We start from the raw sequence: 23085 nt of genomic DNA, 5'->3' as shown, positions 1-23085 counted from the left end.
CTTGTATGAAGGGAACGTCTGTTCATATTAAGAATATGTGAATGAAACAGCTCTGTAATCAAAGGGTTCGAGACTTTGCTACGGCTTTCCGGGTCCGAAAAGTTTCCGGGGCTTTCGAGAAACGGGCCCCAGGCTCCATCAAGGTCGCTTTCAGTCACATGAATGCAAACGTATTTCCGGCTGTCACTAGGAACCAAGTGACAGCCGGAAATACGTTTGCGTTCGCAGCCTGCACGACATCTCCATTCGCAGGGGGCCGGGGGATACACTTTCGTGTCGTACAATCATGGCGAGTTTTCCGACCTTTCAGGAGACTGAAGGGGAATGGACATCTGTGAGAACGGTGGAAATTTTGGGCCTACGAATTCCAGCATATTTTACTACGGATCCTCAGTTGCTTTACGACTTCATTACTAATTTCCAGACAAAATCGGATGACGTGTTCATCGTCAGCTATCCTAAATCAGGTAAGTTTCGGAGAAAACGATTCCAATCTTATTTATGTATTAATGGTCTAATATAAATATAGATGTGGCCCGCCTAGATTAGCCCAGGCTATCTGCGGGTTCGCGCTGTTACTATTGTCAAGCTTTTTTAACTTAATGTGCATATGTTTGTGTAAAATTGTAAATATGCGAGTCATAATAAAAGTTGTGGTAAGTTGTCGCGGAAAGGGGCGGCAAACTGGCTAATCGTGTGAAACTATCTGGAACTCAGTTGAATGATCTTGAATTTTTTGATGCGCTTTTTTGTAATCTGTGGCCCATAATACGGCAGTTATTAACATCAGTGCATTCTAGCAGTGTTTAGCCCTCCCCCCCCGGAAGAGGGGCGGAGAAGCGCTACATCTCTACATTAAATCTCTATAATCCCATAATTTATTACCCACGGGCTGAGTACCTAGCAGGGCATTTGCCAACCTCTGGGATAACCCCAGATTATTTGAAAATGCAAACATGATATTGTTATCTTATTTATTTCATCACCTGTTGATTGAAATATGACTTACGTGTAAATTAAATTAACTACCAGGTTTATGGCTTGGCTTGGTTTGGCTTGGCTCATATGTTACATTAGTGCTCATGAGTACACGGCAATATTGCTATAAAATATTATCTTGATGCTATCCCATGCATGGGGCATTTGCACTTTTCTCTTTTGTAAGTGCTAGCTGCCCTAGCCTATGGTGAGGCAGTTGTTACCTTCAGTGAAAAAGAAAATGCCTGGGGGGAGGGGGATGAGTGGGCCTGGAATTGATGGAGCCATATAAGCTTACATATGGATTTTAATACTCTCTGCGATGATCTGATCAGGGTTATAACAATCTTTTACATTTGTTTTATTTTTTAGCAAAGGATGAAGACATTGTACGATATTAGTTTTTCAAATTATGACACATACTTTTTACACTGTGCTGCATGTCAAATGGAATATGACTGATTGAACAGAAAAAAATAAAAGAAAGGATCTATCGTGTAGCATCATCAAGGAAAGTTTTACACTTGTAATGTTTTGACCGATGGGAGGGTAAATGCACATGCATTCATGTAAGCAAAATTCAGCATACAAAACAATGCTGGAGAAGAACACACTTTTCTATAATGTGTAGTTCCAGAAAATACCTATACCTCCTCCACGGAAGGGAATTTTTCTAAGTTCCTCCCCCCCCCCCCCCCTGATGCATACATATATAACACAGTGCATCCTAAAGTGTTTGTAATTGATTTGTGTAATATTTTAACTTGAAATTACTCGAACAGAATAAAAAGTTTTCGTCAAAATAGGAAGATTATCTTCTTGAGTAGATGGAAAGAAATATTAAACCACCTAAATTTCAAGTACTTTGCAACCACATGTTTGGGAAAACGACATTCAGAAAACATTTTACAGTTGCCGCCATACTGGAGTACCTGCACCCTAATCACCACACATTCATAAATAGGAAACTGACTGTGAAGAGGTTAAATTAATCTGATACATTAAATTAAATGTTTTTCAATCTTGCATGAGTAAATGACCTTGGCCATCATAATGTTATTGCTGCCAATAATTTTTCATTTACCTTTAGGGACAACTTGGGTTCAAGAAATTGTCTGGCAGATTTACCACAATGGAGCAATCAACAGTAAGAGAATTGAAGACAGAATGCCATTTATGGAAGAGGCAACAAATCCTAAAGCGTCTCAACCTGACATCAGAACTTTGCCAAGCCCTCGTCTTCTGAAGACTCATCTGTCGTGTGATGGCATTCCTAAAGGTGCAAGCGAAGACACCAAATGTAAATACATTTACATTGCTCGCAATCCAAAGGATGCTGCAGTTTCTAATTATAAATTCCTAACAAGCCTGGGGGCAGATAGTGGCTTAAATGCACCATGGGAATTTTATGCCAATCTATTTATTCAAGGAAAATGTAAGTAATATTAAATTGTGGCCATCCTGTATTTTGTTGATTGGCTAGACCATTACTTATACTCTAAGTGAGTGATTAAGGGAAGCTTCTTAAAACTTCCTTTAAAAAAGAGCTACAACACATCTTGAAGAAATTGGCCAATTTTTTTGAAGTTTGTCATTTGTATCCTAATGTTCATGTTGTATAATAATTATTGTGTTCAACTAAGTTTTCCATGATCAGGATTAAATTCAACTAGGTACATTAAGAAAAATGCAATACAAGCAGAAGATACCACGACCGGGCATGTATAACTATATATAGTACTTCAAAAATTAAAAATGATTCAGATTTGAGATCAGCTGGTCAGGGGTCCAGGGATCAAGCACTCGGGCTTTCACTATCTGTGTTTTGTTTTCTTCTTCTCACTCTATCCACTAGGCCGTACATGCGTACACACATGGTTGTATCAAAGCATCCTCTAGCCTCACCCTCTCCCCTACCCCACCCCCCATCACCCCATCATACTTTTGTCTGCTAAGGCAAGGCATATTAATGATACTGAATGATGGGCTGAAGTGTCGAAATTAATTCACATTTCCTATGGTTGCATTGCTACAAATTGAGCCACTGGGTTAAAATTCTTGCACCACTTTCATCCAATCAGAAGTAGAACCAAAACCAAACTTGACTGGCTTACAAATTTCTTCTGGGCTTTATGTCAGCTGTTAATGTGTTTGCTGTGAGATTTGATTGGTCCACTTGATTGTCTGTGTCCTTTGTGGTTAGCTTGTCAAAAGACTGATTATTTTTAACTGGTACGTTTTGGTTTTACAACACTCAATTTAAAAACTAATCCCTGTAAGTTTTTATTTGTTTAGCTACTTGGAGTCACTGGAGTGATCATGTTCTAGGATGGTGGCACCACAGACAGGAGCCCAATATTTTGTTCCTTAAATACGAAGACTTGCAAAAGGTAGTGACAATTAATTTTATTTTATGAGACAGTGTTAGTTTTGTTTTGTTTCATTAAAAATAAGTTAGACTTTTTCAATATGGCTGAATGGGTGTTTCATGGAAGTTTAACCTCCACAAAACCAAGGGTTTAAGTGGCAGCTTGTGGAGACTGCTTTTAGATGTAGTGTACAATGTAGCACAACGGGGGGTGGGTGGGGACTGACAAGTGTGCCTGTAGTAGATTAAGCTAAGACAATACAGTCAGTTGTCTTTAAATGCTTCCCAAAACTGACTTAAATGATTGGTCTACAATCTTTAAATGCACTGAAAATATATGATCCTCACTGTACATGTAGCCTGCATAGCAAGTGTTCCCATAGGCTGTTCCCTTACAAAGAGCTTTTTCCACATTCTGGCTACATGCAGATTGGAGTGAGAGCAAATTCTCGCTCCACTGCATGGCCAGAATGCGTCCAATAATGCTTGCTAAACAGGCCACTGTACATGTAAATTACTTGCTCAAACCTTTGAGGGAATTTCTAGGAGCCAATATATGTTTTAATTTTTGGTGCATTCTGACAATCCTGTGTTGAATTTGAGCAGGGGTGGGGGAAGTGGGGGAAGGGGGAGGGGACTGCTGGCATTACTTGTGTCTGTATATTAATTTGGGGGAAGCTCCCATGAAACCTGGTGCATGCTATTTGAGCAATTTGAAAGTTTCCATTGCTATGCCTCTTTACTCAGAAGGGTTGCTTTTTCTTTGAGAAAGGTACCGATAATTGGACAATTAAAAATGAAATTTACCACCGTTCCAGTGTTGTTAATAATGTGTGTACCTCCTCTAGGATCTACTTTCCCATGTCCGAATGATCGCCAATTTCCTTGACAAGTCCCTGTCAGATGATCTGATCAACCTCATCACTGAACAGTGCACTTTCAATGGAATGATGAAAAATAAGCCAAGCTACTTGTTACGAGGCAAGGAAGATGGACCTACGCTACTTCGAAAGGGTGTGGTCGGGGACTGGCAGAATTACTTCACTCCAGAACTGAATGAGAGATTTGATAATGAGGTGTTGGCAAAATTGAAAGGAAGTGGATTAGAGTTTGACTTGGAGATGTAGCAGAAATCGTTGTCATGAACTTAATAGACTGTTCAATGAAGCGACGTTGACCGGAAGTAGAATACAGCTTCATTTTGAGATTTAGTAGACATCACTGTTATGAAATCTGAAAAAAAGAACTTACTAGACTGTCAAATTGACAAATCGAATGTGGTTTAGCATTGTCTGTACCCTTATCGACAACGAGTTTGCGTCATTACAGTGGTCTAAATGTTGTGGACTCACGAGCCGCAGCCGAGTCAGTCCACAACAAATTTTGACCACTGTAATGGCGCATATCGTTGTCGACAAGAGAACAGACAACGCTAAACCACATTCGATTTCTTTTTAACCACAATATCAACGTCAAAGAAAATGTTTTTTTAGAGCGTGACCAAGAGCGTGACACATTGACGCGAGCAGCGTTGTCTGGACTTTTATCGACAACGGCAAATTAGCCAATCAGATTGGGAGATTAGTAGCTATTGCGCTAAAATTAGGGATAAGTTCGTGAAAATAATGACTTAATGAGTTTCACTTGGTTTAGCACTGCTTTGCAAATTGCGGACATTGAATTAACAAACAAATATTTTGACAACAAAGTGGTTTTCTAATTTTTTTATTCTTCCGGGGTAGAAATTTATTTTAAAATTGCAGAAGTGATGTTTCGGTTAGTTTAACTGGCCGTTTTTAGGAAATAAGAAAATAAAAATCAATTTGGTTGACTGATCATTAGAGACGTTTATGAATCAAGGACTGTATAACTTGCTTTAAAATTATGAAACACGTTCCACGTTTGTCATTATCTTAATGTTCACCTCTGAACTGTGAACAAATTGAAGTTCTCCTTCACCTCTCCTACACCTGGAGACTGTCGCGAAAACGGAAGGGAGCGTTGCGTAAAAACCTGCGTAGCAGTAACAGGGAGCGAGTTGGAGTGATGCGCGAGAACGAGAAAACGCGCGCCGACTCCACAGTCGTCCACAATCGCTGACCGTTTTCATAGAAAATGCTGTCTGCAGCAGACTTGTACCCAGTCGCTATTACGATTGTTTCAAAGAGGGAGCGGTCAGGAGCGAGTGGAGCGCGCGGGGAGCGCGCCTTAGTCCACCCTGGTATCCAATCTTCTCTCCCCAAAAACACGTGAATAGTGACTGGGTACAAGTCTGTGTAAAGGAGGGTTCCGAAAACAATAGGCTGATTTAGCAAGAGAACGGGAACGTCAGTTGACGATGGCGCGCGCAGTACAAATACCCAAATATGGTCAAGTTAGAACAGAATCCAGGTTATTCCGCGCGCCCTGCAGTCGTCATCTGACGTTCCCGTCCTGTTTCTAAATCAGCCTAATATGTTCTCAAAACGCATTGTATGTGGATGCGTGACGTCATTCCTCTTGAAAACGAAGCCCCATCATTATGGAAGACTTCTAAAAGAAACGCTAAATGTAATTCATTGTATATATTTGTCGCATGCGCAGACGACTGTTATAGCCGTTTTCACTGATGCGTGAACAATACGGTGTAAGTGGGTAGAATGCTGCGGAACGCTAGTGAAGGTGGACGAGTTTTCAGCCTCTGTGCACAGAGCGGAGCCTCTACGATTTTTGATGTCAAGCTCGCGCGCCACAGAATCGTATCAATGAAAATGGTCGAGCACAGTGGAAGATTGTTTTGCCAGTGAACACCACTAGAACTGGACATAATGAGTACTCCTTATACTGGCCTTTATGGAGAGGCTCCGACCGAAAGCGGTACTTTTTTGTGCGCCACAGAATCGTAGCAACAAAAATGGATCGAGCACTGGCGGTGAAAGATTGCCAGTGAACACTACTAGACATACTGCTCACCCCAGGGGTACTGACTATAATTAATGGCCCATGTGAGCGGAGAGGCTTGGCCCGAAAGGAGTACCTTTTTCGGGCTTCAGGTATATAAAAGGGTTGGAATTTCACAAGTTCAGGTATATAAAAGATTAGGGAAATTTGTCATTTATCATTGGAACCGTGCCTTACGACCACGCCTTATGACCACAACCGTCAATACGGTCACCTCGTTATTACGGCCACTTTATTCTGGCCTGAACAAAAGCTCAGTCAGTCATTTTCTTATTTAAAGATCCCCTTTAATAGGGCCACCTCGTTAACACGGCCAGATTTTTGTGACCCGTTGGTGACCGGATTAACGGGGTTCCACTGTATTTAAAAAGGCCTTTAATTAAAATGTTTCAAACAGACACACTTTATGAAGATTTATTCATAAAACAGGCCGATTATGAATGCTCGTGAAACGGTTACCTTTTTTCAATTAAATGTATACCAAAGACATACCTTTTCTGTCAAAATGGTATACAAAAGGGTAAGGAGTTGGACATCGAGGTGGAGGCTCCCCGTAGAAAACTTTGTAGAGTATTCCTCCGGGTATGCTGTCACGGTGCCAGTGTCGGCACCATCTTTCAACCCGGTGAAGTAAAAGTAAGTTCACGTTCAGCCGGCTTTGACCTTTTGACCTCCAGATGTGGTAGTAAGACACTAACATGAGGGAACCTCTAGTTTTATTGGGTCGTTGTAAGCACTATTATATCTCAAAATCAAACTCTAATCCAGTTCCTTTCAATTTGCCCAACACTTCTTTCTCAAATCTCTCATTCAGTTCTGGAGTGAAGTAATTCTTCCAGTCCCCGACAACGCCCTTCCGAAGCAAGAAAGACTCGCCATCTTTGGTTGGAAATGGTACTGAGAAACTTGCAGCATTTTTCTTCATTCCACTGAAAGTGCACTGTTCAGCGATGCGACTGATGAGATCATCTGACAGCGGCTTGTTGAGGAAGCTGGCGATCATTCGGACATGGGAAAGAAGATCCTATGGGAGAGAAAATCAGTATTTTCTTTTCACACCAGTCATATTTACTACAATGTTAAAGAGAGAAGAGAGGATAAGAATTTTGTCAAGTTAGTGGGAAGTATCTCCGCTGAGTGTATAAGGCCACCAAATGAAAGATTTTGTTTACGAAAAACCCACTAGTATTCGTTGAGCCAGTTTTTCGCGAGCTCACTTTTTTCGTATTTGCATAGTGTCATCTAAACACGAGAAGGGTTGGGGGGAGAATTAGAAACCGTTATGCAAACCCGTTATGCGTAACTTTCGAGAATTCTTCCAGTCCCCCGAGTGTTCAGATGAGGCTATGTAGCTATGGAAAAAGCGCTCTATTGCTTTTATAAAATAATTCTCAAAAATACGCGCGTATCTAAAACGTCACAACCGTGTCTACATACTCTCATCTAAACACACCTATCAACCAATGAGAGTGCGCGTAGTAGCTCAGTTATTGTATAATTGAAGATGTTTCACACGCTCACGGCAAGTTCGAGGAAAATGGCGGAAAGCGTGCACGAACGCGTTTTTCCACTTACTGAGGGTCTGGAACAGCCAAAAATAAAGGCCTCACACAGACAAACCTTTTGTAAATCTTCGTATTTAAGAAACAAGACATTGGGATCATCTTTGTGCTTCCACCAGTCTAGAACATGATCATTCCAGAAGTTCCAAACTACTGCATGTAAAAAAGAAAAGATTAATTCCGGACAAGTTACAGAAATCAGAAATAAAGTGACCATGAGCTCTCAGAACATGTCATAGCTACTGTAATTACCTGTGCTGCCTTGCATGAGTATTCCTTGTTTTTTTCTTTGTGTTCAAAAATGAATAAAAGTGTAAAAGGCTGACTGCGGACCGCAGACTGCAGACTGCAGACCGAGGGTTAAACGCAGACCAAGGGCAAAATGCAGACTGCACACTACAGACGTTTTAACTATATATCGTGTTATTTGCACTATTGAGCTCGAGTGCTAACAATAATCAGGGTTATTAAGGCTAATCGCAGTGAAAGTCTGCACTAATCGCAGTGAAAGCCTGAATATCACTCAGGTTAGCTTGAATAACACTCTGCAGCTGGTTGCCGGCCTGTTTACGGTTAGCTCTCAATGACGGAAATGGTAACACGATTAAGTTATAAAGTCTACAGTCCGCAGTCTGCGTTTTACACCAACCGGTTAAAATTGCTAGACTAATTCAACTGAAGTAACCTTTTCCCTCCGTCGCACAGTTATCTTTCTAGAATCTTGAAGCTAAATGTATAAATAAACTTACCATTTCCTTCTACAAATAACTTAACATAAAATTCCCATGGTCCACAATATCTCTCCAAGCTTGTGACGAATTTAAAATATGATACTGCCACATCTTTTGGATTGCGTGCAACGTAAATATATTTACACTTGCTGTCTTCATGTGCACTTTTAGGAATAATATTGAAAGGAAGATGAGCCTTTAAAATGCGGGGACTTGGTAGAGTGTTGATGTCGGGATGTTCAGCACATGGATGGTGTGCCCGTTCTAGGAATGGCACGCGTTCTCTAAAATAAGTACTTTTGACCTGTCCTTCATTAAGTATCTGCCAGACAATTTCTTGAACCCATGTTGTGCCTGAATGAAACGATGTCAAATCAGTTTTAATACAACTGAGGTATCAAGCAATAAGCATCAAGCGTATAAAGTGTCAACAACAACAACAACAACAACAACAATTTATTGGTATTCCCATATAGATGGTGTTACCTAAATGCAGAATCGCTAAATATCAATAAGTTGCAGAAGTTGTCTATGGATTGAATTCGAACGGGTCGAGTATACATTGCGCAGTCATGACTTCTCACTGTATTCGAGAAATGTGTTTAACTAAGAGGAGCGACCAATACACTTCATGCGGGTCGAAGTCTGCTCCCTGAATTTTTCGTCGTATACCCCTCAAAATAGCGTCAGATGGCGGGCACTAGTGGATGAACTATGTTTCATCAGGAACGAAGAGGATTGAGTGAGGAACTTTGAGATACCCCACTAGGGAGACATTTGACTGGATAACACGAGATATGGAAGTATTCTCGGGTCATATCCCTAACTTCCAGGGAATAGCTGATTAAGGGCCCGTTTACAAGGAGAGAGGGTTACCCTAGCAAGCGGGTTACCCTAACACTCACACATTTCCTCTTTTTTACTTCGTGGTGTTTACGAGGCAGCTAGGGTTACCCGGGTAAGCGAGTTACCCTATCTGCGTGCTAGGGTAACCCTGGCAGGCGGGTTAACTTTCTCCCTTGAAAACACTCCAGGTAGGGTTAACCCGCCTACCCGGGTGAACTTTCTAATTGTTTCCAGACCCTTTGAGTATTAACACGCATTAAGTTGTCTCGGGTTTTAGGGTTACCCTACCTGTGAAATTTTGCTTGTAAACCCGGGCTATCTTTTGCCCTCCAGCTAGGGTTAACCCGCTTGCTAAGGCAACCCCCCCCCGTCCCCCCCGTCTTGTAAAGAGGCCCTTACGTATACCGGGAAAGCCTGTAACGGGAGTCTCAAGCGGCGAGGGGGAAGTTAAGACCACTTGCATGGGAAAACTGGTGAATAAATTTTAGGGATGTAGTTGTACTTGAAAGCTTCCAGTCGCGTTTCGTTACATTTGCCTATAAAATTTGTGGGAAGTTCGCGGGAAAAAAAGAGATAGACAAGTGTATGGAAGTAAAAAACGTCACTGGACGCAGCTTCATCCCTATAATATGGTTACGTTATATGCAATCCCTCGCCTAGTATCTTAACTTGTTATAATAGACTTTTCAGAATTCAATTTCTAAGCAAATTATGTGCCATCGATTCCAGTACAAACTCTGTAAGTTGCCTTTGGTAGAACGTCACGCGAAACGAGTTCATCCGGGAACTCAACACACGGGAGTATAAGTAACGAACAATAATATTATGCGGCGTTTCGCCAATGCAAGAGTATTATATCGATTAATAGCCACATTATATTCATTTGGCCACAGAATTGACAAGCGTGTGTGTACCTAATTGAAAGGCAGAATTCGCCAACAGTTAGGTGTACCAGTTTATAGCAGAAAACATTTGTTTGTTCATCGCGCTAATCGACCTATATAAAAATAAAATCCCGGGCTAAAATGTAAGGTTGGTATACGTGACAGATTACAGAAAATGCCAAAGTGTTGAGGGACATTTATATGTAATCTTACTTATCTCTAGTCCAGTTTTAAAAGACACGATCATTCGAACTCGAATGATCGAATGATTCTACCCGTGTACTGCCTCACCTGACTTGGGATATGTGACCACGAAAACGTCATCCGGTCTCGTCTGAAAATTCGTGATAAAGTCGCAAAGCAACCGACGATCCGAGGTGAAGTGTGCAGGCATTTTCAAACCCAAAACGTTAATGAATTTTTCAGACGTCCATTGACCTTCTTTTATTCGAAAAACTGGAAAACTCGTCATGATTTACCACAAGCACCGCCGTAAATTTCACGCAAGATACAAATACAGCAGTATGTAAATTCGTGAGATTTCGGTCACGCAAGTTGGTTTTCTCTGTCACGCAATAGCAAAAATAAATCGTAAACCATGAAGTGGATGAAGTCGTGAAAATGTAATTTTTTTGGAGGAAGGGGGGGGGGGGTGGGGGAAAAGGGTTAATAAAAAGTCCAAGTTATAGGTCTATCCAACTTCAGATATTTGTTGAAATGTTTTGCACAAATTTTATAGAGAGCCCTTACTTTTGTTATCTAACCTACCGATCATCTCTACTGGAAAAACAAGCATTTACATAACCATTTTACCAACTACTTGATATATATCGGCCCATTTTTGGCTGAATTGGGGTAGGCTTTGGCAGCATACCATCGTCGAGTTGCTGGTTCAGATCCGGTTCACCGAATCGAAAGGATTTTTCCTTTGTTTTTTTTGTTTTGTTTTCTTTTTTTCACAGTGCTTAAAATGAACAATAAGCTAACAATTACAGTTTTCTAGTAAATCATGAGTAAATTCTTCAGCCGGAAGACGACACGAAATTTATACCTGTACGCTAATTGTCAAAACTGCTATGGAATGAGATACCTTGCTCTCTGAGAGAACTAACAAAAAAAATCATTCAAACTCAGAATTAAAAATATACTAGTGAGTATTCTCGAAAAAGATTCATTTATTGAAGTACACAAGATTATTTCTAATGTAAAATATCAGTAGTAAATTTAAAAAAATGGATAAAACACAATAAAAAAAAATAAATAAACGTACATATATTATCAATTTAATCTGATAACCCCCCACTTCTTTCCCACCTTCTTATTTTATTTACTTTTCCTGATTTTCTTTATTGTAATCTAATTAATAATAAAAGCATTTTTAATTAGATCTTGATACACTGGCCCGCCTAGACTAGCTGTAGTTATCTGCGGGCCATTCTAACTGTACAAATGTTAATTGAGGAACGAAAATAATTATTGTTGTTATTCTTGTTGTTGCTAACCATTTCTTTTTCACTGAGGTTAAAGTTATACCTAAAATCGTTCAATAAAGCATTCACTGGAAAGCAATGACTCAAAGTGTTACTAGAAACTATTTACCGGTGAGAAACCTATGTTTAATTTAAATGAATATACACATGGTCCTTCTATAGCGAAATCACGACTAAATTCTCAACTGTGGACTAATTAGATGTCGACTCCATTCTTAAAACCGGACTACTTAGATGAATAAACTTCATTGACTAGCTAGAATAAGGATATAGAAACATGTCGGGCAAATTTTTGAAAAATGTTTCATTACATTACATAGAATAAAAAGAACATTAACTTACAATTGCACTGAACATGAGGATAGGGAGTAACATTTGGAAGTCAGGAAACCCTGTCCAGTGGGCCCACCTCAGAAGGAAGTGACTAATGGCAATCAAGCCTTACTGAATCTTTTAACTGAGACAATAATCTAAGTTGTTCAAGGCTTTCACAACGGAGTTGTTTAATTGATCATAGGAGTAACATTGCTCAGAATAGAATTTAAACAAACCTAGCTGCTTCATAATGTCTACCATTTCGGCTCAAAATCAAACTCTAATCCACTTCCTTTCAATTTGTCCAACACTTCTTTCTCAAATCGCTCATTCAGTTCTGGAGTGAAGTAACTTTTCCAGTCTCCAACCACGCCCTTGCGAAGAATCTGAGTCTTGCCATCTTTGCCTTCTGAGAAACTTGCAGCATTTTTCTTCATTCCACTGAAAGTGCACTGTTCAGCAATGCGGCTAACGAGATCATCTGACAGAGGCTTGCTGAGGAAGTTGGCGATTATTTGGACTTGGGAAAGAAGATCCTAGTAGAGAGAGAATTATTATTTTCTAACTTTCCCAATTACATTAAATAAATCTCTTACGAAAAAGTGAGAAGATACAGACTTTACCGGTTTGAGCAGGAAAAATTTCGATCATGACTGAGGCCTCCTAGTCTCCTCCGCAGCCGTTTTTTGGGATGTCACGCAACGCTCCCCCCCCCCCAAAGTTTCTTTGGGGGGAGCGTTGCGTGACTTGCCAAAAAACGGCTGCGAAGGAGACTAGAGCCCTACTGAAACGAAATATTTTGTTTACGAAAAAAAAATCAACAACAACAACAGTAAGCCTACATTCTAAGATGCTTCAGATAATACCCAAATAATTTGGACGAGATTCAATTGACCCACTTTGGAACATTTTTGACGAGTCCAAGTTTCACAGAGATTACCCAAAGAAAATTGCTTCCTGAAGATTAACTAGTTTAATTGTTTCCAGTCTAACTTGCTGTTTTTGTACACTTATTGTTCTCTTTCCATCTGTTACGTAACCTGTTTATCATTCAGTGTTGTAAAAATCGTATTTAAGTTGTGAGTTGTTTACGCGCTTTTTGTAACTGACGAAGGTCGAGAGACCGAAACGTTTTATTACAAAGTTTTACGTATATTTTTTATCTTTTTAAACCAAAAGTGGTCCATTTTCGGTCTCTTTTTAACCAGTTTATATTACAATTTGGATATATATGTTGCAATTTGGATATAGATATTATAATTTGGACATAAATATAGAAACTGGACATATATATATATATATATATATATATATATATATATATATATATATATATATCACTTTTCAACATTTTGATCCTGTTTGATAGGCATACTGAAGAGGAAGTCAAGACAGTCCAAGTCGGCACGCTGTGACTAATGCTGGCTCCCTACCAGAGTTTTCGATCACTTCTTGATGTTAACCATAGGATCTCAGCCTCTTGGAACATGATAAGAGAGGCCCCAACATTCCGCAACTTTGTTGAACGCCTGGAATGCACTCAAAGCACAAAAAAATGGCAAAAAGCGTGGATGTTTGGGAACGTGTTTCTCTATTGAGTAAACTAAGAGTCCTGAGCAGGACAAAATACAGAACCCACTCCAACAAACCTTTTGTAAATCTTCATATTTAAGAAACAAGACAGTGCTATCATCTTTGTGATTCCACCATCCCAGAACATGGTCATTCCAGAGATTCCAACTTACTGTGTGAAACAAAAAGATTAAATCAGAACCAAGGTAATACAGAAATCAAACATGAAACCTCTCAAAGCATATGTTCATTGCATTGGCTACTGTAATTATTTTTCTGCATGCTGCCTTGAGTATTCCTGGATTTTTTCTTTTTTCATTAAAAAATAAGTGTAAGTATGTTAACATCAGTAAAGTCAGAGTACACAAGTTCGTCCTTCAAGAAACTTCTAAAATGGTCCGGAAATTTCGAAAATCCCCGCGAAAACACACAACAAAATTTATTATGAATTCTAGTCAAGGGCTTGATAAACTGATGTTTCCCTTGTCTGGTTTCTCGTAAAACACGTCTGCTTCGCTATGCACGAACTCTTGAGAACTGTTTCTTGTGATTCTGTTCCTTGCGTGTTCCTTCAGCAAGAGTTTTTATACGTTTTCGTGTGAGCACCAGAAAATTGATCACCAAGAATAAATGCTGAATGTGATATTCAATCACTCAGTTCTCCCTGCTACCATTACATGCAGTATATAAAGGTTTGTACGATCAATTTAGACATCAATTCACGTTTCTGGAGTCTTAAGGCTAAATATGCATAAGTAAACTTACCATTTCCTTCTACAAATAACTTAACGTAAAATTCCCATGGTCCTTTAAATCTCTCCAGGCTTGTCACAAATTTATAATATGATACTGCAACATCCTTTGGATTGCGCGCAACGTAAATATATTTACACTTGTTGACTTCGTTTGCACTTTTAGGAATAGTATTGAAAGGAAGATGAGCCTTTAAAATGCGGGGACTTGGCAGAGTGTTGATGTCAGGATGCTCAGCACATGGATAGTGTGCCCGTTCTAGGAATGGCACGCGTTTTCTTAAACAGGTACTTGTGACTTGTCCTTCATGAAATATCTGCCAGACAATTTCTTGAACCCATGTTGTCCCTGAATGAAATGATGTTAAATAAATTCTGATAGAAAGTATCAAGCAATATTGACTAACAAGTTACAGAAGTCGGTCTATGGATTGACTTAAACGGGGTTGAGTATAACTTGCGAAGTAAGGGACACTGGAGACACTGGATGGACTCGTGACAAAATGCCTTTTATACAGTTACTATACTATAGGGAACCTATGAATAGATTTTGACTGCAAAATGGCAAGTGCAAAAGAAAACATGGAGAAAGGTTGATCCACATGGAAAGCAGAAAAATTGATTATATAAAAAAGGAGGGAAGGGCTTTTCAGAAATGGTGTTCGCCAGACGTAAAAAGGATCTGGTTGAAAGGAAGTAGGAAGGGTCGAAAAAGATCTGGCCTTGTCTCGAAGGGCCAAGAGAAAACTAGTCGAGAGTAAAGTGGTCAAAGGGGGGAAGGGATGGTGTGTGGGCGGGGGAGGGGGAGCGGCCCTCCACCTCACTTCTCTTTCTTCCTGCTTTCTCTTTGCTGCATCCTCGAAGTTGATTAGTCATTGATCATTGCCAATGATCGATGAGTAATCAGTGAATAATCAATCTAACCGAATAGGTTCCATGTTGCCGTGGGTCTGTTCAGTAATCAGAGATGACGCCGAAATGTGTAAGAGCAGAATAAAAGTGGTACACGTAGCGTGACGCCTTCTGTAATCTATTATGAACAGAAGCACGGCAACAAGGAATCTATCTGTTTTATATAATTGAGAAATAAAAAAGGTGTTAATAACGTCCTCTGATCGTCTGTCCTCCAATAGATCATAATAAGAACCAATCAAACTGCGAGAATAATTTGACTTGTTGTATAACACACTGTACCGACAGTAACGCGAAACGAGGTCATCCGGGACTCAACACACGCGAGTATATAAAGTAACGCAACGGAGAGATAAAAGACAATAATAAGATCAAATCAGATTTCCCATTTTAAGGCCATTAAATGATGGTGTAAGTCTGTAAGTTTCAGTTGACCCACATTCCTAATAAGGCATCGATAAATTCAACCATTTTTTCCCTCTTCTGTAAACGTATATTGCAAGAGTCAGTAAACAACGTATTTTCATTAGACGATGGAAGCAATAAAATATAAAGTTGAAGTTGATATCTTTACGTAAGTACATGTCATTTCGCCAGGAATATATAGTTAAGCTACATTCATTTAGTCACAGTAATGACACCATGTATGTGACTAACTGAGAGGCAGAATTCACCGTCTGTTAGGTATGTAGGTAAACGACGTAAATGACCCAAGGAAATCTTTTTGTTCTCCACGTGAATCAGCCTGAAATGCAATGTTGACATAAGCCTGCATACGCTAATGTAACAAACTGAAAGTATCAGCCAGTGCATTGGACGATTTTTAAACTTACCTTTCTCTAATGCAGTTTAAAAGGGACTGATAATTTGAAAGTCCAATATTTCCAGCCCTTTACGTACTCACCTGACTTGGGATATGAGACCACGAAAACGTCATCCGGTCTCGTCTGAAAATTCGTGATAAAGTCGCAAAGCAACTGAGGATCGGGAGTGTAGTGTGCAGGTATTTTCGAGCCCAAAACGTCAATTAATTTTTGAGATGTCCATTGACCTTCTGTTACTTGAAAGACTGGAAAACTTGTCATGATTTACCACAAGCACCGGCCACCGAAAAATGAACGCGTAACTGAGAGCAAATACACAAGTGTGTAATTTATGAGATTTCGGTCACGCAAGTGTGCTTCGATTGTGTAGATCGTTTTCATGTGACGTCATCATTTTCTAAAATCGAAAACTAAAGAGCCACCAAAGTTTTTATGTTTTGTTTTAAGTTTTAAGTTTTTAGAAATATGAAAATATATTTGGGGGGGGGGGGGGGGGTAGAGGAGTCGATAGGCGAAGGGTAGGGAACTTTGGGTATTCTTTCAACTGACCACAATGAGTGCAGGTTCCCCTTCTTTCCCGCCAATTGTGTCACGTGTCTTTACAGCATTCTGTTTTTCAACACAAACATAGACGATTCGGACGATGAATGCCAGGTAATTCATTGCGTTTTCTTTGTTGATCCCTGATTTCTTCAACGTCTGAAGTGTTCGTAGAAGCATCACACAGTTGCTTGTTAAGTCAGTAGCCATAGTTTAGTCACTGTTGTTCCGTGTGGGAAAAATTAACGCCCGGGCGGAGTGTGGAGGTACGTATTCAGCGGACGCACCTTTATCTAAAAATACGTTGTGTAAGTGATCACGGAAAATTAAAGGACATTTCACCCCATTTCACCCGCGCCCCCCCCCCCCCCCCCCCCGTCTTCTCCTAAATTTGAAATAAGCGCCCGGGCACTAATTCGAGAATTTACGGTGAGCCAAAATCCGGATCCAAAAAAACCAATATGCGACTCTCATGTCAAGTCACTTGACCTGATATATCGCCAGAGTTTTATCCGAATTTGGGTACGCTTAGGCAACACACCATCTTCGAGTTGAGATCCGATTGAAAGGATTTATTTTTCCTTTTTTCCCTTAGAACGAACAATGGCTTTCTTGTAAATTGGTCAGCAGGAGGATGTCGTGAAATTTATTCTCCGTAACTATGAACTGGAATGACACTGATTACACGGCGAACACTTTCGCTGAAATTTGTGTCTGCCTAGGTAGATCTGTATGCTAACTGCTCAGTTACAACTGAGTCTACGATCTGAATTCATTATAACAACAGTTATTACAAGGCTGAGAAGAAAATAAATTCTTTGAAACCGGCGGGATCTCTCCAGCCTCCCTTGAATGAATGTTAAAATCTTTCGACCATCCACTAACTTACGCAGTCTGATGATCGCTTCGTGCATCAAACGATTAACTGTAGTTGTATTTTTACAGTAAGCATTTCTAAGTGATATGAATTGCTTCTGCTAGAGAAGGATATCCGTGATATGAACCCGGGGGGAACTCCCATATAAAAAGGACGGGGGGGCTTTGTCGAAAAGTTTGAAAAGAATCCCTAAGAGCTACCAAGATCCAGTTTTGTGGACGTGGCTTGAAATGTTTTTCACCCCTAAGAGGTACCAATTCTAAAACAAGACATTATCTTAAGTAATATTTTTTTCGGCTCAATACCCTAAAAAGTACCGCTAAAGTCTCCGCTGGGGATCTTTTGAGGATTAAAATCCTAAGAGGTACCAAAGCTGCGTTTTAACTCCTGAAGTGTATGAAGACGAACACCCCGGCCCTTTTTACATAGGAGTCCCCTCCCTTAAGGATGTGAAGTCTGTTATGCCTAAAGTTCGTCAGGACACTCTCAAGTTCGTGATCAAATATTTAATAATGACCAATGACGCGTATATAGTTGTTATTGTAAAATCACGGTGTAAATTAGGTTTGCTGAATAAGTTCAAAATCTATTAAGAAAAGGACTTGCAGGTAAAAAATCAAAACAAATAAACATCAATCGGAACTTACATCTACTGACGGAAAAAGGGAAAATTCAATCAAGGCAAAAGATCAACGAGAACCCTTTAGCCTCTAATTGTTGCAGTCCTAACCTCAAACTGCTGTGATTCGATTACTTACTGATTAAGTTTGCTTAGAATTTTATGATAAACCAGAAAAAAAAGGGAGTTCAGTTCAGTATTGGGATCAACAGTTTCAATACTCTTAAGACTGACTTTCGTTATATTTTCTCTGAACCTTATGAGCTACCTTAGAGCGGACAAATGAATAAAATCCTAAAGAGTAAGAATATAGAAAAAGAACAGAACTTCCAAAAATTGTTCCTTATGTTACATATAGAGGATAAAAAGACAATATAGTCAATTGCGAAAATAATCTACGTTGTTCAAGGCTTTTCCATCCGAGTTGTTTGAGTCATCATAGGAGCAACATGGCTTAGAATACAATAGTCAAGTAACACAAATCTAGCTACGTAAATTTATGCTGGACTATTTCAAGGACGTGATCCAATACATGCATGTAAATTTAGAAAAGAGTCCGGTTTTCAACGAAAATTTAGCAATTAGGTCTCTGCTTCTGCTAAATAAAGGTGTCCGCTGAACAGGGCTCCGTTATAGAGGTAACTAAAAGACGCTCGAGCGTTTAAACTAAAAGGCTGTCCGCTGAAGGGAGTTTATTTTACCAAAATAAATGATTTTAGGTGGCTTGTGACGTAACTAGACCCAGCACTTGGTAGGGTGAGTTTCTGTCATCGGGGATATAGATATCGCTAAATGTGGTCCACCCTCTCTTTTGCGCAGCATTCTCAGCAAGTGAAGGGAATTTTCCCTCCCTCCACACCCCACTTTCTCTATTTTCTACATTAGCTGGTGGTTTCTCCGTCACTGCCGGGCTAATACTTTGGTATGTTTGTAATTTAAACTTTCTAAGCTTGCTGTCAAAATAAACGGCCCCACCTGTGGCCAATATATCCCACTTGTGAGAGTGGAGTGTTGAGATTTATTCCCCAGCAAACAGAGCTCAGCCAAAGCGGCACCCAAGTGAATTATGTATATGTTGTATTTAAGTTTGAGGAGCAAGATACATTAATATAGTAGTAGTTATCTTTCTTTCCACTTATTATTGACCTCTAGTAAAATCTACTATATCTCAAAATCAAACTCTAATCCAGTTCCTTTCAATTTTGCCAACACTTCATTCTTAAATCTCTCATTCAGTTCTGGAGTGAAGTAATTCTTCCAGTCTCCGACCACGCCCTTCCGAAGTATCGAAATCCCGCCATCTTTGGTTGAGAACCTTTCAGAATTTTTCTTCATTACACTGAAAGTGCACTGTTCAGCAATGCGGCTGATGAGATCATCTGACAACGGCTCGTTGAGGAAGTTGGCGATCACTCGGACATTGGAAAGTAGATCCTGGTGGAGAGAGAATAATTTTTCGATCTTCCCTGATTACATCAAATAAAGTACATTCTCTTACGAAAAAGTGAGAAGATACGGGCTTCAACGGTTTGAGTAGGAAATATCTCCCACGACTGAAGCTTTCAAACTAAACATTTTGTTTACGAAAAAAAAAAACCTACATTCTAAGATGCTTCAGATGATCCCCAAATTATTTGAACGAGAGTCGATTGACCTACTTTGGAACATTTTTGAAGATCTTTTTAACTCCCAAGAGGTATCAATTCTAAAACAACACATAAATTTTTTTTTTTTCGCCTCAGTACTCAGTAAAAGGTATCCCAAAAGCTCCGGCTATGGACCTTTCGGGGCTGAACACCTTTAGAGATACCAAAACCGAATTTTTAAGCTCTAAAAGGTACGAGGAGCACCCCATCCTCGGTATATGTGAGTCTTCCGCCCACCCCACCCCCACCCCAAAAAAAGAAAGTGGCAAAAAGTGTGCGTGAAAGCCCTTTTTTTGTGAGTAAACTAAGAGTCCGGAAAAGGGGAAAATACAGACATCACTCCAACAAACCTTATGTAAATCTTCGTATTTAAGAAACAAGACATTTGATCATCTTTGTGCTTCCACCAGTCTAGGACATGGTCAGTCCAGAGTTTCCTACTAACTGTATGTAGCGAAATAAGATTCATTATATTGAAAACCAATGTAATGCAGAAATCAGAAATGAAACCTCTCAGAACATGTATTCATTGGCGGCTACTCTTAAGTAATTATTTTTATGCTGGCTTGAGTATTCCTGGATAGCGTGCTCAGCAGGTGGACTAGTCGCCCATTCTAGGAATGACACCCGTTCTCTAAAATCCGTACTTTTGCCTTGTCCTTCATGAAATATCTACCAGACAATTTCTTGAGCCCATGTTGTCCCTAAAAGAAAGAATGTTAAATTAAGTCTAATACAAATTACCAAGCAATATTGACTATTTTAAAGTTACAGAAGTCGGTCTTTAGATTGACTTAAACTGAGTTGAGTATGAGGTGGTGACCTACTTGCCCGAAAAGCTGCCCAATGACCCAAACACTAGAGTGTCAAAATCGGTATACCTTTTACATTTCTCATGTCTAATGAAACTCTTAAAATCAGAAACCGCGAATTAGCGCCAAAATTAGGTGCGAACTGCAGCAGATGCCAGCGATCGGCAGATCAGCGGCAATGCCAGGCAGGTTTTCCAACCCGCTACACTCTCATCATTTTCAAATACGGAACTTAACACCGCATACGGAAGTGGTTCATACACTTCAACCAAGTATATTTCATGCTTTCGAAGCAAGAGGAACGCATATCTTCCGCTCATTCCGCCATTTTGTTCCAAAAGATCAAAACGAGTTGTGTGCGCTTGACAAAACTAGGAAACGTGCAGGACTCTGGGTAAAAATTAATTGTAATGTATGCATTAGTTTCGGCACATTAAAAAGTTTGACGTATGAACTGAAGTCGATCTTTTTCCGTACTATTCGACAAGCCCGGTAGAGTAGAAGGGCAGGTCAACCCAAATACAAATCTCTCGAACCTAATTGCTTCAAACGTCGAACTCTACAAGCTAAGTGCCGAATCTAATTATTAGATTCGACACATGTAAAGTACGACGTTTTACCCGGGGAGGGGAATCCCACATAAAAAGGACAGGGGTGAAATTTTGAAAAGAACCCCTAAGAGGTACCAAGATCCGGTTTTGTGGGCGTGGTTTGAAATTTTTTCACCCTAAGAGGTACCAATTCTAAAACAACACACTATCTCCTGTCATATTTTTTCAGCTCAGTACCCTAAAAAGCACCAAAAAAGTTCCTGCTGTGCACCTTTTGAGGCGGAACACCCTAAGAGGTACTAAAACGGCGCTTTATAAACCCCCCAAAAGATACAACGAGCACCCCGTTCTTTTTTACATGGGAGTCCACCCACCCCGGGTGTTTGATCGGGGCCTCACTCATAATAACGAAAAATGTCGGAAAATCAGTTGATTACTCAATTATTACCCATCGATTACTCACTGATGTCGTTGATAATCGATCAGTTACGTCTGGATTTTGAAAAAGATGAAAAATGAAATAATAAATCCAATTCCAAACCTTTGGAACGAATGAGATTTTCCTAGACGTGACTAGATTCTATATTTTTAGACTCTAACTCGATGAACATGCATGTGCGAAGTAATTTTCCAAGATCAGATGTCAATCACATTTCGTTTCGATTACGACACTAAACAAAAAAAAAATACACGTTACGTGAGAGTAACGAAACCTCCTTGTGACAAAAGCAATTAATATTCACCGGCCAGGAATTGAAAGTTGTTGGGATTATGTTTAACCCGAAGGCAGCCAAAAAGAAAATACTGGAAAAAGCGCCCTTCCCGAAAAAACGCCGACCGCGTGTGACGGCAAACATACTACAACGAGCGCCGCCCTTGTATAAGCACCGTACCCTTGAAAAACACAAATGTAAACGCCACTCAGTGGACGCAGATACGTCCCTCAAATTTGGTCAATGCAATCAATTACCCCGTCGGCTTATCTTTGCTATTCATAAACTGTCCAGACTGTGATATTAAATGTCTATTCTGAATCGAACTCCTTGTGACTCACGCGAGTGTAAGTAACACAACGTCGAGATACATGTATAAGTAATTTCTAGAATGACAATAATAATATTAATTATCTTTCTCATTTTAAGGTTATTAAATGATTGAGTAAATCTGTAAGTTAGGACTGACCATGTTTCTAATGAGGAATCTATAAATTCAAGCAATTCATTCGGTTTAGATGTAAGTTAAAACAATGTCATCTTAGTTGTAAAGGTGATGAAAGCAATGAAATATAAAGTTAAAGCAGATATCAATACGTAATTACGCGGTATTTGGCCAGGAATATGGCTACGCTGCATTTATTTAGCCACAGTATAATGCGCCTGTGTGTACCTAACTGAAAGGCAGAGTTCGCCGTCAATTAGGTATACAGGTTTATGACACGAAAACAAAGTTTCTGTTCATCACGCGTATTGTCCTAAAATGCAAGGTTGGTATAAGCTATTAAACTATTAAATGTAATAGCCAATGCCTTGGAACAGTTTTGTTTCCATCTTTTAAACTTACCCGGTCATCTCTAATACATAGAAGGGGTAAGTTTCTAATGAAACTGTGGTGTTGCGTCGGTGGGGAGTATAACAAGATAATTTGGTTTTATCGACTGGGTTGATAATGTGAATTGGCCACTGTAAAGAGATTCGAAAGCTTTACGGTGGCCAATTCACATTATCAACCCAGTTGATAAAACCAAATCATCTCTAATACAATTTCAAAAGACATGATAATTTCAATTCGAACGCTTCCTGAGTTATCCAGCTTACCTGGTTTGGGATATGTCACCACGAAAACGTCATCCGGTCTCGTCTGAAAATT

General features: G+C 39.7%; 3 protein-coding genes and 1 pseudogene across 3 annotated transcripts; 1 reads left to right on the top strand and 3 right to left on the bottom strand.

Annotated features, from left to right (window-relative positions):
- Positions 1-134: 134 nt before the first annotated feature.
- Positions 135-5200, top strand: LOC145465464 (sulfotransferase 1C2-like). The gene is made up of 4 exons (XM_081449245.1): positions 135-467; positions 2069-2413; positions 3274-3368; positions 4195-5200. Exons 1-4 carry the CDS (start codon positions 287-289, stop codon positions 4471-4473), a joined length of 900 nt encoding a protein of 299 aa, XP_081305371.1. The 5' UTR covers positions 135-286; the 3' UTR covers positions 4474-5200.
- A 487-nt stretch (positions 5201-5687) lies between these two features.
- On the bottom strand, positions 5688-10960 carry LOC145465465 (sulfotransferase 1B1-like). The gene is made up of 4 exons (XM_081449246.1): positions 10601-10960; positions 8598-8933; positions 7907-8001; positions 5688-7310 (listed from the first exon to the last, which is right to left on the bottom strand). The coding sequence occupies exons 1-4, from the start codon at positions 10779-10781 to the stop codon at positions 7026-7028; spliced, it is 897 nt and encodes a 298-aa protein (XP_081305372.1). The 5' UTR covers positions 10782-10960; the 3' UTR covers positions 5688-7025.
- Positions 10961-11401: 441 nt separating this feature from the next.
- LOC145465938 (sulfotransferase 1B1-like) lies at positions 11402-16577 on the bottom strand. Its single transcript, XM_081449708.1, has 4 exons — positions 16255-16577; positions 14452-14787; positions 13764-13858; positions 11402-12650 (listed from the first exon to the last, which is right to left on the bottom strand). Exons 1-4 carry the CDS (start codon positions 16433-16435, stop codon positions 12369-12371), a joined length of 894 nt encoding a protein of 297 aa, XP_081305834.1. The 5' UTR covers positions 16436-16577; the 3' UTR covers positions 11402-12368.
- A 2293-nt stretch (positions 16578-18870) lies between these two features.
- Positions 18871-20999, bottom strand: LOC145465545 (sulfotransferase 1B1-like; annotated as a pseudogene).
- Between the last annotated feature and the right edge of the window lie 2086 nt (positions 21000-23085).

The sequence above is a fragment of the Orbicella franksi genome, chromosome 13, assembly GCF_964199315.1.
Source record: "Orbicella franksi chromosome 13, jaOrbFran1.1, whole genome shotgun sequence".
Taxonomy (NCBI): Eukaryota; Metazoa; Cnidaria; class Anthozoa; order Scleractinia; family Merulinidae; genus Orbicella; species Orbicella franksi.
Note: the sequence above shows the minus strand (reverse complement) of the source record. Positions and strands in the feature narration are given on the sequence as shown.